At 47.0% G+C, this 13,384-nt stretch overlaps 1 protein-coding gene across 7 annotated transcripts in view; it reads left to right on the top strand.

The window, feature by feature from the left end:
• Nucleotides 1–218: 218 nt before the first annotated feature.
• The window catches only part of LOC147460531 (mechanosensitive ion channel protein 6-like), a 150,159-nt gene continuing 136,993 nt past the window's right edge, over nt 219–13,384 (top strand). For all 7 annotated transcript variants that reach the window (XR_015187449.1, XR_015187448.1, XR_015187447.1 and 4 more), the window contains exons 1-4: nt 219–1,405; nt 1,853–2,026; nt 2,123–2,623; nt 2,694–2,834. Coding sequence is in view for 2 of the 7 variants with exons in the window: in XM_086507897.1 (XP_086364023.1) it covers nt 389–1,405; nt 1,853–2,026; nt 2,123–2,623; nt 2,694–2,834 (1,833 nt within the window). In the remaining 5 variants the exon portion in view is untranslated. The remainder of the gene's footprint in view (nt 1,406–1,852; nt 2,027–2,122; nt 2,624–2,693; nt 2,835–13,384) is intronic.

Raw genomic sequence — 13,384 nt, forward strand, 5'->3', positions numbered from 1 at the left:
AGAGCGAACCATGCGCATGGGAACTCAGCAGGGATGAGTGCTCGGTTGCAAACTAGTCCGCAACAAGTAGGCCATGTGAACTGGTTCAAAGCTTCTTTACCAACACCTCAAGCATGATTGGCTGCCTATTGCCGTGTTGATCATGTAAAGTGAGAGAAGGATTTCCTCCGCCCCGTCTGAAACCAGCCTAAAATATGCTAACATTTCGCGCACAAAAAAGTTCAAAAACAACGACCCTTTGCCAAACCTGTTGCATGCGCGGCACGGTTCTGTCTCCCCCCCGCGGCACTCGGCAAAATCAGTGATCGATTTTGCGCAGGACTTGATTAGATGGTGGCTGTGATGTCCGTACGGTTCTGAACAGAATGTGGTCCTTGTGATCCCCGACATGGCCAGTACGCAAAACGTAAACAAGGAGAAGAGGGAAGATTTAGATGCTGAGATTTCTAAAGAAGACACAAGTGCCAAAGATGAGGATGGCTTTGGAAGTTCTAGAGCAGTTGAGACGCAGTTTGACACAGAGAATGCTCCTCCTGTGGAACAAGGAGAGGTTTTACAAGATACTGCTCCTGCAGAAAGCACTTCAGGAGGCGGCATTTCACAGCAGGATGCTAGCCCACAATCTTCAACGGAAAGCGAGGGCTTATTGAAGGAGACTTCACAAGCGGTCACACAAGTAAGCACCACTTCTGAAGTGCAGTTGACTAGCATCGACTCTGGCATACACCATATCAAGAAGAAGATACCAGGCCTTGCAGACCTCATCTTGCCTACCACCCCCGCCTCCCCTTCTTATTATGAGAGAAAATCAGACTCGACGTCCTCAAGTGATAGTGATGTCCATGAAGATGTCAACCCTGCTATATTACCCCCATTGCTAAGAAGGGCTTCTATTTCTGGACATGGAAGGTTGAAAACAAGGCTACAGGATCCGCCACCTCTCACACCAGCTATGAAAAATCAACTCACTCATTGCAGCTCTTCTCTTCTTCATCGAAGAGCATCATTGCTTGCTGTGAATAAACAGGAAAATGCACAGTCAGAGGATGTATCAACCAGTAAGCCCTCTGCAGAGGGCAATCTAACAAGTGCACCCATTCCTGCTCCAAACCCTTCAGGCTCGTTCAATAAGAGTTCCCAGGTGTCCCCACCTGTTCCAGAAGAGGACCGTGATCCCTTGGATGATGACATAATCCCTGCTAGCAAGAAGAAAAAAAGACAGGATAGCAAATGGGGTATATATCTACAATGGACCATTCTGTTACTACTTATAGCATTCTTAGCGTGCTCGATAAAGATAAATTTTTTGAACAAGGCTATGTTCTTGGGTCTGGATATATGGCGCTGGCTGGCACTGACAGTTGTAGTGTTCTGCGGGCGTTTGATGTCTGGGTGGATAATGAAGGTTAGTTTGCATTGGGCAGAAGCTCTGATGACTATTCATCTGTATCAAGATGCTGTCACTTTCTATTAAAATTGTTTTTTTTATAAAATGTGTCCATTGACCCCGGGGTGGGGGGGGGGGGGGGGACTTGAATGCATGGAGCTTGCATGGAAATGGCTCGTTTTGCTTATTTAAGCAGGACAAGTCACCTTGCTTCATGCTGTTTCTGAAACCATGACTGTTGTTTGCGTTTTGAGCACTGCATTGCAATCTTGGACATGTATCTGTGGGCTGGATTCTTCTGTTTTAGGCAATGTCCCAAGGATCATGTGTTGTGCCAATTTTGTGCTGGATATGTGTGTAGCAGTGACTAGTCCTTTGACAGAATTGGTGACAGAGCTGTTTTAGTTTCATATATTTTTTTCCATCAGCTTACAACGTAATCTGAGTGTCACTTTTTTGGCAAAGCTGCTAGAAATGCTGGTTGAGAAACACTACATACTGAAGAAGCGAGTGCTCTACTTCGTTTACGGGCTAAGGCGGGCAGTGCAGAACTGCTTATGGTTGGCATTGGTTCTTGGTGTGTGGGAGAGCATCTTTGGAGGTCTTGAACATACCCTAGCGGTCAATGTTCTTACAAAGGTTCAAATTTGAGATTTCAAACCATATAATCATTCATGCTCTACCGATTATATTCTTGTTTGTGTGCTTGACCAGTTTGGCTCACAATTATGGCAGATTTTATGGTGCTTGTTTACGGCCTCAATCTCCTGGATGGTGAAAGTCCTTGCTGTTAAAGTTGCAGCAAACAGTTTTCACCGAAAAGCTTATTTCGACAGAATACAAGAATGCATTTTCAATCAATATCTTTTAGAAATTCTTTCTGGGCCCCCGACCATGGCAGGTATTCCAGATACTGGGTCCAGTCAGGAACATTTCAAAAAGCAGTCCACACGTTCAGAGAGGAAAAAACATAAGAACCAGCTGTTGACAGATGGTGAGTCTGGTGGGCAAAAGCCTCAAAAGCATCCTGTCCCGCAAATGCAGCGATCCCGGAGGCTCTCTCGGCAGATATCTATAGATACACCAGGGTATACTACTGTTGAAGTGGGAGAATTTCCACCATCTGGTTCAGATATCCATACTCCCAGCTGGCGGAAGGTCACTACTCAAGGGCCACTGATAGCGAGAAGTCCGATCCCTATTGAACAAGAGCAGCTCCAGGAGCTTACCTCAGATGTGAGCATGATAACTTCATTATTTACCTTAGCATGCATTGTTTCACTCATAACAGATGTAGGGATTGTAGACGGTTTCAGTTTGGACACTGAGGCGGCTCATGAAGCTAATACGAAACACAAATATCTCAACATACTCATCGATTATATCACAAGAAAAAGAGGAGGGAGAAATAAGTAGTGAAGTGCAAGCAAAAGCTGCAGCCAAGCAGGTTCCCATTCAATGCCTCTCTGTTTTCATTTTTAGCTATATGACAGATAGTTTGAAGCTTGATAAATATGTTGTTTGTTATTGACAAGTTAGCGCTTATTTTACTTTTCATCTTGGGGTATGTGCCCTCAAGATGTTATTCAATAGAAAATGTTTCCACAGAGACACACACACACACACACACACACACACACACAGAGAGAGAGAGAGAGAGAGAGAGAGAGAGAGAGAGAGAGAGAGAGAGAGAGAGAGAGAGAGAGAGAGAGAGAGAGAGAGAGAGAGAGAGAGAGAGAGAAATGAAATGAAATGAAATGTTATATTAACGTCTTCAAAAGGCCAAAGTGACCAATGAGACCAGGAAGTTACAATGCGGTGTATCTGATACCAAGTCAGATTAACAAAATAAATTAAACTAGGGATACCCACATATATCTAGCATGATCATCTCTTCGTACAATATGCAGTAATGGTTGTAGTTCCTCTCTAAATAGCATTGCTACTCCTCCTGAACCTCTACTCCCGTGCTCAGATCTCGCATTTGTCCTGTGAGCTGTTTCCCATCTGTATCCCACCACATGTGGCATTACCTGTCCAGGGGCCTGATGAGTCTCTGAGAAGAACACAATATCCTTGTCTTTGAAACTCTCCTCAAATGCACCCACATCCAACCTCATAGACCCATTACAATTCCAGGTAGCCATCTTCAGTGTGGTCCCATAGGTCTCGCACCGTCATGCAGTACGCCGCTCTAAAATCACCACCCGTCCATCTCTATAGAAGGCTATCTTTCCCTTCTCCCTTGCTGTTGTAATCTCTGGCATTACCTCTCTCATATGTGCGAGCTATGAGAGAGTTAGGTCATCACCGAGGAAAATACCTGTCTTTTTGAGAGTAGGCCTCTTCCTCAAGAATTCCTTCTTCTCTTCCAACGAGGGGAAACGTAGTATGAGAGCTCTCCCCTTTGAAGACTCTCCCGTGCCATCACTTTTCTTACCTACCCTCCATGCCTTTGTGTGCAAAGGCTTCTCCATCCCCATCATGGATGTAAGGCTTGTGACCTCTTTCTCCACATTGTTTATGTCCTTGAGACCAGTCACTCTCACATGCAGTGCTCGCATCCGCCTTCTTTGTTCCTCTTCGAGAGTCATGTTGATAAGCGTCGGTGTACAAGGAGTTTCTTGACCTTTCCCTTTCTTGGCGACCTCAATCCATTTTTCAGCCTCGTCCGCCTTTTTCTGTGTCCTCGTTATCATCTCCGCCCATGAAGATGTCTTTGCCACACTCAGTTTCTCTTCCTCTTTGATCATCCTTACCTGTTCCTTAATTTCCTTGATTTCATCTATTACCGAGGGTTGAAATTCGCCTTCCTCTAGTCCATTGCTTACTCTATCAGCAAGATCCTGTTTAAGGGCTGAGACTTCTTTTTTGAGTACCCGTATCTCGGCGTTTGGGTTCTCCTGGTTGAAAAATTTTAACTAAATTAAATTAAAAAAAGAAGGGGGGGGGGGGGGGGGGGGGCGCGATAGACTGAGTAGGGGGGGCGCGATAGACAAAGAGGGGGGCGGCGGGGCGTGATAGACTGGGGAGTGGGGGTGCGATAGGCAGGGGGGGGGGGAGTCTGAGCGATAGACCGGGGGGGGGGGGGGGGGGGGGGGGCAGCGCGATAGGCAGAGGAGGGGGGGGCATCGCGATAGAGAGAGGGAGCGGGGCGGTCTTCAAACGGCAGGGGCAGAGAGGGAGCGGGGGCAGTAGGGGAGCGCAAGGGGCAGGGGCGGGGGCGGGTAGGGAGCGCGAGAGGCCAGAGCGTTTGAAATGTTATATTAACGTCTTCAAAAGGCCAGAGTGACCTATGAGACCAAACTGATACAAAAGTGGTGAATCTGTTACAATGTCTGAAAAGTGTGAAAGTGTGAAAATAAATGCGAAAAACTAAATACAAAGTATTAGATAAACTTCTTAGGAGCATTCTGGGTGTCTGGCTAGAATGCTTCTAATCCTTTGTTGTAGTCTCCTCCAGTGAAGTGTGCTTCTGCATCTCGGTCGTGGTCGTCTCGATTTCCTAAGCTCAATTGCCCTGTCAATGAGGGTGCCTTTAGTATGAATGTGGGTACTCCTTTGTGCTCGCTGTTGGCCTCTTGCTTCTCCTTCCATTCGTGCTTCTCTCGATCCGAAGAAATCTGTGATCTGCCTCTGAGGCTGTAGTGCTCTTTGTCTTCTCATTAGATTATCCCTGTGCCCATGTAGTTCCAGTAGGTACAGGCCTAAGCACCTTTGATCTTGGTATTGCATGACTCTATCTAGAGGTCCAAAGCCTTCTTTAAATAGGCAATGGAAACGCCCATGTATCTCATAGTATACGGTGCAATGGCATATGTAGTGTAATTCTGTCTCCGGCTCCATTCTGCATAACTTGCAAATTCTGTTCTCAGGTGGGATTCCCCTAAATTTGCCAAATTCGATTTCCAGCTGGTGTGAGGATGTACGAATCTGACCAATAGCACATCTCAAACCATGAGATAGGTGGGTATCCATGTAGCTCGGGCGAATCACAAAACCATCTTCAGATAGTTGTAGGAAGTTTTCTTTGTAGTCAGCCATCTTCGTGCCCAATTCTTGTGTAGGGTCTACCCATAGTTTTTTTCGTTCGCGTACAGAAGGCCTGCCGTATTGCCGTACGGGTACAGGTACGAATGAAGTACGGATGGGGATTTCGTACTTGCAGCTAGCGTGGCAAAAAATTTGGGGCAAAAAGGTTTCGGCTGCATTTTTTTGGCCGCGCGCTCGTATAGTCTGTAGGCGAATGTCTCTGCATAGAATATACAGAGATTGCAGAGACTCAGACACTGTCACAGAGCATGTATGAAGTGAGACTTGGACATCAGCCCGCCCATCCTCTCGAGTCTCCGCCCTCGGGTCGCACTCTCTCTTGCCTCCAACCTCTCCCGCCAACACAGCGCAGCAGCCAGCTCAATACTCCAAGGCTCAAGCTCGTTGCACCATCTTCCAAGTTCCAACTTCCAAGCCGAATTCTTTGCAAGTTTGCAGATGGGCCGAACCAAGCGTTCCGAGTGGCAGTATGTGCAGCAAGTGAAGAGTCTTCCAAAAGGAAAATGGACTTGTAAATGTAATTTTTGTGGGCATTCATGGGACGGTGGTCCTTTGTGTATCCGTGCACATATTTTGGGCATTGCTGGCCATGGTGTGGGAGGCCCATGTGATGAGGCCCCAACAGATGTTGTAGAGATTGTCACAAGATTGCATGCAGATGCAAGGCCAGAGGGAGAAGACAGAGCTGCTTTTGTAGATGCATTGGTCAATGATTTGGAAGGAGATGCCTCTCAAGCTCAAGGAGGTCCTTCAATGAGTACGCATGCTAAGGGAACAACTAATGTAAGTGGCTCTTCCAAGTCCAATGTGGGGTCCTCAAGCAAAAAGAGGAAGGTTTCTCAAGGGGGTTTGGCGAGTGCATTTGGCTTGCAAACACGGAAGCAAGCAGACCAAGCCTTGCGCAGGTTTTTTATGCTGAGGATGTTCCTACATGGAAAGTAAGGAGCCCTTACTTTTTGCAAATGGTGAAAGCTATTGGGCAAGCAGGTCCTTCGTATGTTCCCCCCTCTTATCATGCTTTGCGCACCACAGAATTGAATGAGGAGGTTAAATGCGTAAAGACTGAGATCATGGGTGTACGCGAGAAATGGAAAAGATATGGATGATGCTCTATTGTGTGTGATGGATGGTCTTACACTAGGCGCAGGTCTATCATTAACTTTCTTGCATGCTCTATTCATGGGTCAGTGTTTTTGAAAGCTGTAGACACATCTGGGGAAACAAAGACATCGGAATTTATTTTTAAGCATCTCAAACAGGTTATCAGAGAGATTGGCCCAGCAAATGTTGTGCAGGTATGCATGGACAATGCAACCAATTGTGTTGGTGCTGGGGAGATGATTGAAAGGGAGTGGAAACACATTTTTTTTATCAGATGTGCTTGCCATTGCTTGGACCTTTTGTTTGAGGACATTGGACAGATTGGTTGGGTTGCAAAAGTGCTTGAGGATGCAACAAAGATTGTCACATTTGTGACAAGAAAATCTACTGTGTTGGCATTTAAGTTTCTATGCTTAAGAAATTAAAAGTGGACTGAGGACTCTAGAGAGTCGAGACTGGAGAGAATCAAGATGGTGCCTCAGACCTCTAAGTAATGATTCATAAAGTAACCTCCAAACAGAAAGGAGTCCAAGAGTCATGACAATAGAAGCAAGCCAAAAACATTCAGGAATCAGGAGTGTAGTCTCCTAAAGGCTTAATCCAAAACATAAGTAGAGAGGCGAGACTAGAGGCTAGAATCTAAACTGTAGACTCTAGAGTCAACAGTGAACAGAACACCATACGGGTAATGGCATGCCGCATAAGTAAATGTCAAAAACCATGGTCCAGACTCCATAAGTAGGTGGCCAGGCACAGTGTGCTCTAACTCTCACCATAGCTCACATCCTCATCGTCATATGCAGCATCCTCCTCCTCCTCGTCCTTGTCCTCGTCCTCATTCTCATCCTCATCCTCATCACCACCAACTGAGCATGATGCTCCAATATGACTGGTCCCAGCAATGGGAATAGGCTCTATCGCATCTGTAGTACTCTCTGCAATGGCCTCCTGAATCTCTTGCAAGGCAAGCAAGCGGTCCTCATCTTTTTCCTTATTGAGCATTTCCAATGTGACCTCCATTCTCTCATAGCCGTGCTCTTTGATTTTGGATATGAGCCTCAAGTTCGTGTGTATGTACACAAGCTTCTTTGTATGAGATGGGAGTAGCCTATTTCTTCCCTTGGTATGAATGAGAGAGAAGGTGCTCCAATTTCTCTCACATGGTGAGGCACATGTCCCTTGCGAAAGCACTCTCAAAGCAAGAGCTTGCAAAGCAGGTGTGCAAGCCCCAAAAGTTTCCCACCATTTCATTCCCTCTTGCATCCTCAATGCATCTTTTGCAATTGGATGAGCAAATGACTTGCTTTCAGCTTTATAAATGTCAAACTCATCAATTAGGGTGCCTTGCAAGGTCAAATCACCCTTGGTGTACCTGTAACTGTACTGGCCCTATGCCTGTGCGGGAAGCATGTGAATCCCCCAGATAAAGGGAAATTCTCTAGACCATTAAGTATGGCCAAACCATGTGTAGTTGCCATTTCCATGAGATGTCTCCCATATTCAGTGTGTTCTTTATCTTGTGAGTTTGTAGTAAGCCCCTCCTGTGATAAATCCACTTCTCAGAGCATTTCCTCAGAAGTATCATAGAATACTGCTTGAGAGTTGGCCGTTTTGGCATTAAAGTTTCCTAAGAGAACGATGTCTCCATCTCTAGAGAACTCCCATATGTCATTATTCAATATGGAGAAAGGGGACTGTCCTTTAGGTGAGGAGTATACTGATGTACTTGGATGGGAAGTAGCATATAGCGATATATAGAAATCTACCTGTCTCAGCTCTCATTCTCACCCACATATACCTTGCTTGTTCATCTTTCCTGATAATCTGTAGTAGTGGTTTCAAATCCTCTTTAACTAAGACTGCTACTCCTCCTGAACCCCTGCTACCTCGTAGAGATCTCTTGTCTGGTCGACTAGCCGTTTCCCATAAATACCCCTTCACATGTGGCATAAGCTGTCCCGGTATCTGGTGTGTCTTTGAGTAGAAAACTATGTCTCTGTCCCTAAAGCTGTCTTCAAAAGCACCTACATCTAGCCTATATGATCCATTACAATTCCACGCCGCTATCCACAGAGAGAGAGAGAGAGAGAGAGAGAGAGAGAGAGAGAGAGAGAGAGAGAGAGAGAGAGAGAGAGAGAGAGAGAGAGAGAGAGAGAGAAATGAAATGATATATTAACGTCTTCAAAAGGCCAAAATGACCTATGAGACCATCAGATACAAAGTGGTGAATCTAATACAATGTCTGAAGTACAAGTACAAAAAGTACTGAAAGTAAAAATGAAAACTGAAAATGAAGTGTGAAATGTGAAATCTGAAAATGTAGAATAGGCCCTCAATGACAATCTGGGTGTCGTGCTAGAATGCCTCTGATCCTTTGCTGGAGTCTCCGTCGATGTAGTGTGCTCGTGTGTCTCGGTCGTGGTCGTCTCGATCTCCCGAGCTCAGTCGCCCTATCAATGAGGGTGCCTCTCGTATGAATGCGAGTACAACCCTGTGCTGGTGGTTGGTCTCTTGGCTCCCTCGATCCAAAGAAGTCTGTGATCTGTCTCTGCGACTGTCGTACTCCATGTCTCCTCAACAGATTATCTCTATGTCGGTGTAGCTCAAGTAGATATAGGCCAAGGCATCTCTGATCCTGATACCTCATGACTCTATCTAGGGGTCCAAAACCCTCCCTGAATAAGCAATGGAAGCGCCCTCGTATCTCATAATACACAGTGCAGTGGCATATGTAGTGTAGCTCTGTCTCTGTCTCTCTACCGCATAGTTGACATATCCTAGACTCTGACGGTATCCCTCTGAATCTACCCGTCTCAGTCTCGAGCTGGTGTGAGGATGTGCTAATCTGACCAATAGCACATCGCAGACCATGAGACAAATAAGTGTCCATGTAGCTTGGATGAGTCACAAACCCATCTCCCGAAAGTTGGAGAAGGTGCTCTTTGTAGAAAGCCATCTTGGTGCCCAACTCTTGCATCGGCTCTACCCATGTCCTTCTGGTATCCAACTGTATAAGATCCTGCCGAATGAGTAGTGATCTCCGTCCGTGTGACTGGTAGGGAGGGTGCATCCAGGGAATACTGAAAGGGAGGCAATCTATCCATGCTGAGACCATGCCTCTGAAACCATGAGGTCATCTGCGCATACCAACATGATGCATCTCCCTGTATCGCTAACTGTCTAGAGGACTCAAGAGCCAATCGGGTATATTTGCCTCTATGTGTATCCCATAGACTGTGCATAAAGGACACTGATCTGGTAAGAGCCTCAATCTCTATAGGAGGGGTGGCTACCTCCGCTCGAATAATTGCATGTGGTACGGAGGCCTTGGCTCTAATCATCCGGGATATCATAAATACCAAGGGTCTCTCCATGTTCCTCCAACTGTCATGATTCACAGATGGTCCCCACACTTGGACCCCATAAAGCATAGCTGAAGCAACCAAAGTATCAAAGAGCCATAACTTTGTTCGTGGTTCTTAAAACTGAACCTGCGAACACATCCTCTCTAGCCCTCCCAATGCCGCATAGGCTCTGGACAGTCTAGTCTTTGCTGCTCTCCTCAGAGTAAACCTCGGTCCTGTGAATACCACCCCCAGATATGTATATTCATCTGTGTACTCCACAGTGTCTTGACCATATACGAATGCAGGTGCCGATCTCTTGACCCACTGTGGTGTGGAGAGAGAGAGAGAGAGAGAGAGAGAGAGAGAGAGAGAGAGAGAGAGAGAGAGAGAGAGAGAGAGAGAGAGAGAGAGAGAGAGAGAGAGAGAAATGTTATATTAACGTCTTCAAAAGGGCCAAAGTGACCTATGAGACCAGACAGTTACAATGTGGTGGATCTGATACAAAGTCAGAGTAACAAGATGACAAAAATGAAATGATAGAATTACAAAATAAAATACTATGGAATCCTAAACTGCTAGGTGTGAACTAAGCAGCTAGCTGGGATAGCTAGATCACAAGAGATCCAGCATCGGTCGTTGGCGGATCTCATCAATCTCCTCCATGGTCAGTAGTCTGACTGGGCGTCGTGCATGTCGGGCCAAAGTGATCCGAATCCTCTGATGCAGCCTCCGTCGATGCTGTGTAGTCCTCCGTAGTCGTGGGCGTCTGGATCTCCCCAGCTCAGTCGCTCGGTTGATCAGTGTGCCTCTGGCGTGAGGCGACGAGCTCTCCTGTGGTAGTAACTCCTCCGGGTGTCCAGTGGCAGCTCTAAAGAAGTCTGTGATCTGTCTTTGAGATTGGCTAGCCTCTCCTCTCATCAGGCTCTCTCTGTGTCTGCGCAGCTCGAGCAAAAACAAACCCAAGCATCTCTGATCCTCGTACCGCATGACTCTGGAGAATGGTCCAAAGCCCTCTGTGAACAAGCAATGGAAGCGGCCTCGTATCTCGTAGTAGACGGGGCAGTGGCATGTGTAGTGCAACTCTGTCTCAGGCTCGATGTCACACAGGGGGCATGTCCTGGCCTCTGCTGTATCTCCCAGTCTCGATCCGCAGCTGGTGTGAAGATGTGCGTATCTGGCCAATAGCACATCGTATCCCATGAGACAAGTGGGTATCCATGTATCTGGGCCTCGTCACAAAACCATCCACCGTAAGCTGGAGGAGATGCTCTCTGTAGAAAGCCATCTTCGTGCCCAGCTCCTGTGCTTGCTGTATCCATGTCCTCCTGGTGTCTAGCTGAGTCAAGTCCTGGCGGATGAGCCTGGTGATCTCGGATTGTGTAAGAGTCAGAGAGGGTGCATCCAGTGAGTACTGGAAGGGAGGCAATTTGTCTATGTTGAACCCATGCGCCTGAAACCATGATGTCATCTCCCCATACCAGCATGCTGTATCTCCCTGCATGGCTAATTGTCGAGAGGACTCAAGTGCAAGGCGAACATATCTATTATCTGTCTCTGGGAAGTTCCCACATGAGGTGTATGAAGGAGACAGATCTGGTGAGTGCCTCAACCACTAGTGGGGGGGCAGCTAGCTCTGCTCGGACAATAGCACGTGGTACTGAAGCCTTGGCTCTAATGAGCCGCGAGATCATAGAGACCAGAGGCTTCTCCATGTCCCCCCATCCATCACTGTGGCCTGTCCTCCCATGATGATCCAATGAAGGTCCCCAAATCTCAGCTCCATAAAGCAATGCAGAAGCCACCAAAGTGTTAAGTATGGAGCCTGATTTACCCTTGTAATTTTCTGTGGTAAAAGCGCACATTTGTAAGGCCCCCATTATGAGGAGAAGCCATCGTGCGTGAAGGAAAATCACTCACCGGAAACCAAAATTTTCACGCACAAGAATCAGGGGCAACTTTAAAGGCCTCGGGGGCCTCCGCCCCCGAGACTTTTTTTCCGCCGGAATATTATGGCCGGACGGCGATCGGAAAGTGGTCGGAAAACAACCGGTCCGATGGCCGGTGGTCGGAATTCAATGGCCGGTGGCCGAATTCAAAAGCGGACTTGTCTTCTCAAGGGCAGCCACACATGGGCGGATTGGAGGGTCCGATTTGGACTTATTCGCACAAGGGCAGCTACACATGGCTGTCTCTCATAAGAGAGGGCAGCCCTTTTGGCCTATAAAAGGAGGCCATTTCTACACACATTTCATAGTGTGAAGTTGATGCAACAAGGTGAGTGTGAGGTGGTGAGAGTGAAGCAAGGCGGGAGCTTCATTAAGGGTATAATCCCTTTGTAAACTACTTCTTGTTTTGAAGTACTAAAGCCATTGAGTGGTTGCTTTCCCGTGGACGTAGCCCACATTGGGTGAACCACGTATATCGTGTGTACTCTCTCTCTCTCTCTCTCTCTCTCTCTCTCTCTCTCTACTCTATAATCTCGTGTATATAAATCTGTCTCTCTCCATTAAGTAATCTACTCAATTATCTATTTAGCTACGTCTTATTTCCTAACACAAAGTGTCAAAGAGCCAGAGCTTCATCCGAGGCTCCTGAAACTGAACCTGTGAACACATCCTTTCCAATCTACCCAATGCTGCATGGGCTCTGGTCAATCTAGTCTCTGCTGCCCTCCTCAATGAAAATGCTGGCCCACTAAAAACCACTCCGAGGTAAGTGTAAGCATCTGTATACTCCACTGTCTCCTGGCCGTATGTGAATGCTGGCATTGACCTCCTGATCCATTGTGGTGTGGTATTAAATACCATGACCTTGGTTTTACCAAGGTTGACGGACAAACCACTTTCCCGCGCAAACCTATGCAAAGCATCCAAGTGACGTTGCATCCCCTCCGGAGAGTCGGAGATCAACACAATATCATCAGCATATAACAATAGTGTGGAATGCATGTCCCTGCCAGCTGTGCACCTCTATCACCATCTCTCTCAATGTAGTCAGAAACCTCATCCACATACATACCAAATAGAGTAGGAGAGAGCGGGCAGCCCTGCTTCACCCCAATCGTGGAGTGAATCGGTGTAGATAGACCCTCTGAGGTGCGTACATGCCCCACTACTGACCTGTATAATGTCATGACCCCCCAAATGAGCTCTGTGGGTACTCCCATCTGCGCATCAATCTAGCTCTGGGCACTGTGTCAAATGCTTTGCGGAAATCCACAAAGCTACAATAGATCCGTCTCCCACGTGATCTGGATTCTGCCCTCCTCAATGATGGCTTTGATTGTCAAGATATGGTCAAGAGTAGAAAAACCCCTCCTGAACCCTGCCTGCCCGGCTGCGCGTATCCCCTCCCTCTTTGCCCATCTACTCAGCTGCTGCTCAAGAATAGATGCGTACAACCGTGCCAATGTGTGTCCTGTTGGGCTATAGGTGTCTGTGCCTTGCCCGACCGCCCAGAGTCTGGGCGCCCACTGACTTGTATACCTTATACATAG

Source organism: Adiantum capillus-veneris, chromosome 3, assembly GCF_014529385.1.
Source record: "Adiantum capillus-veneris isolate H3 chromosome 3, ASM1452938v2, whole genome shotgun sequence".
NCBI classification, from domain to species: Eukaryota; Viridiplantae; Streptophyta; class Polypodiopsida; order Polypodiales; family Pteridaceae; genus Adiantum; species Adiantum capillus-veneris.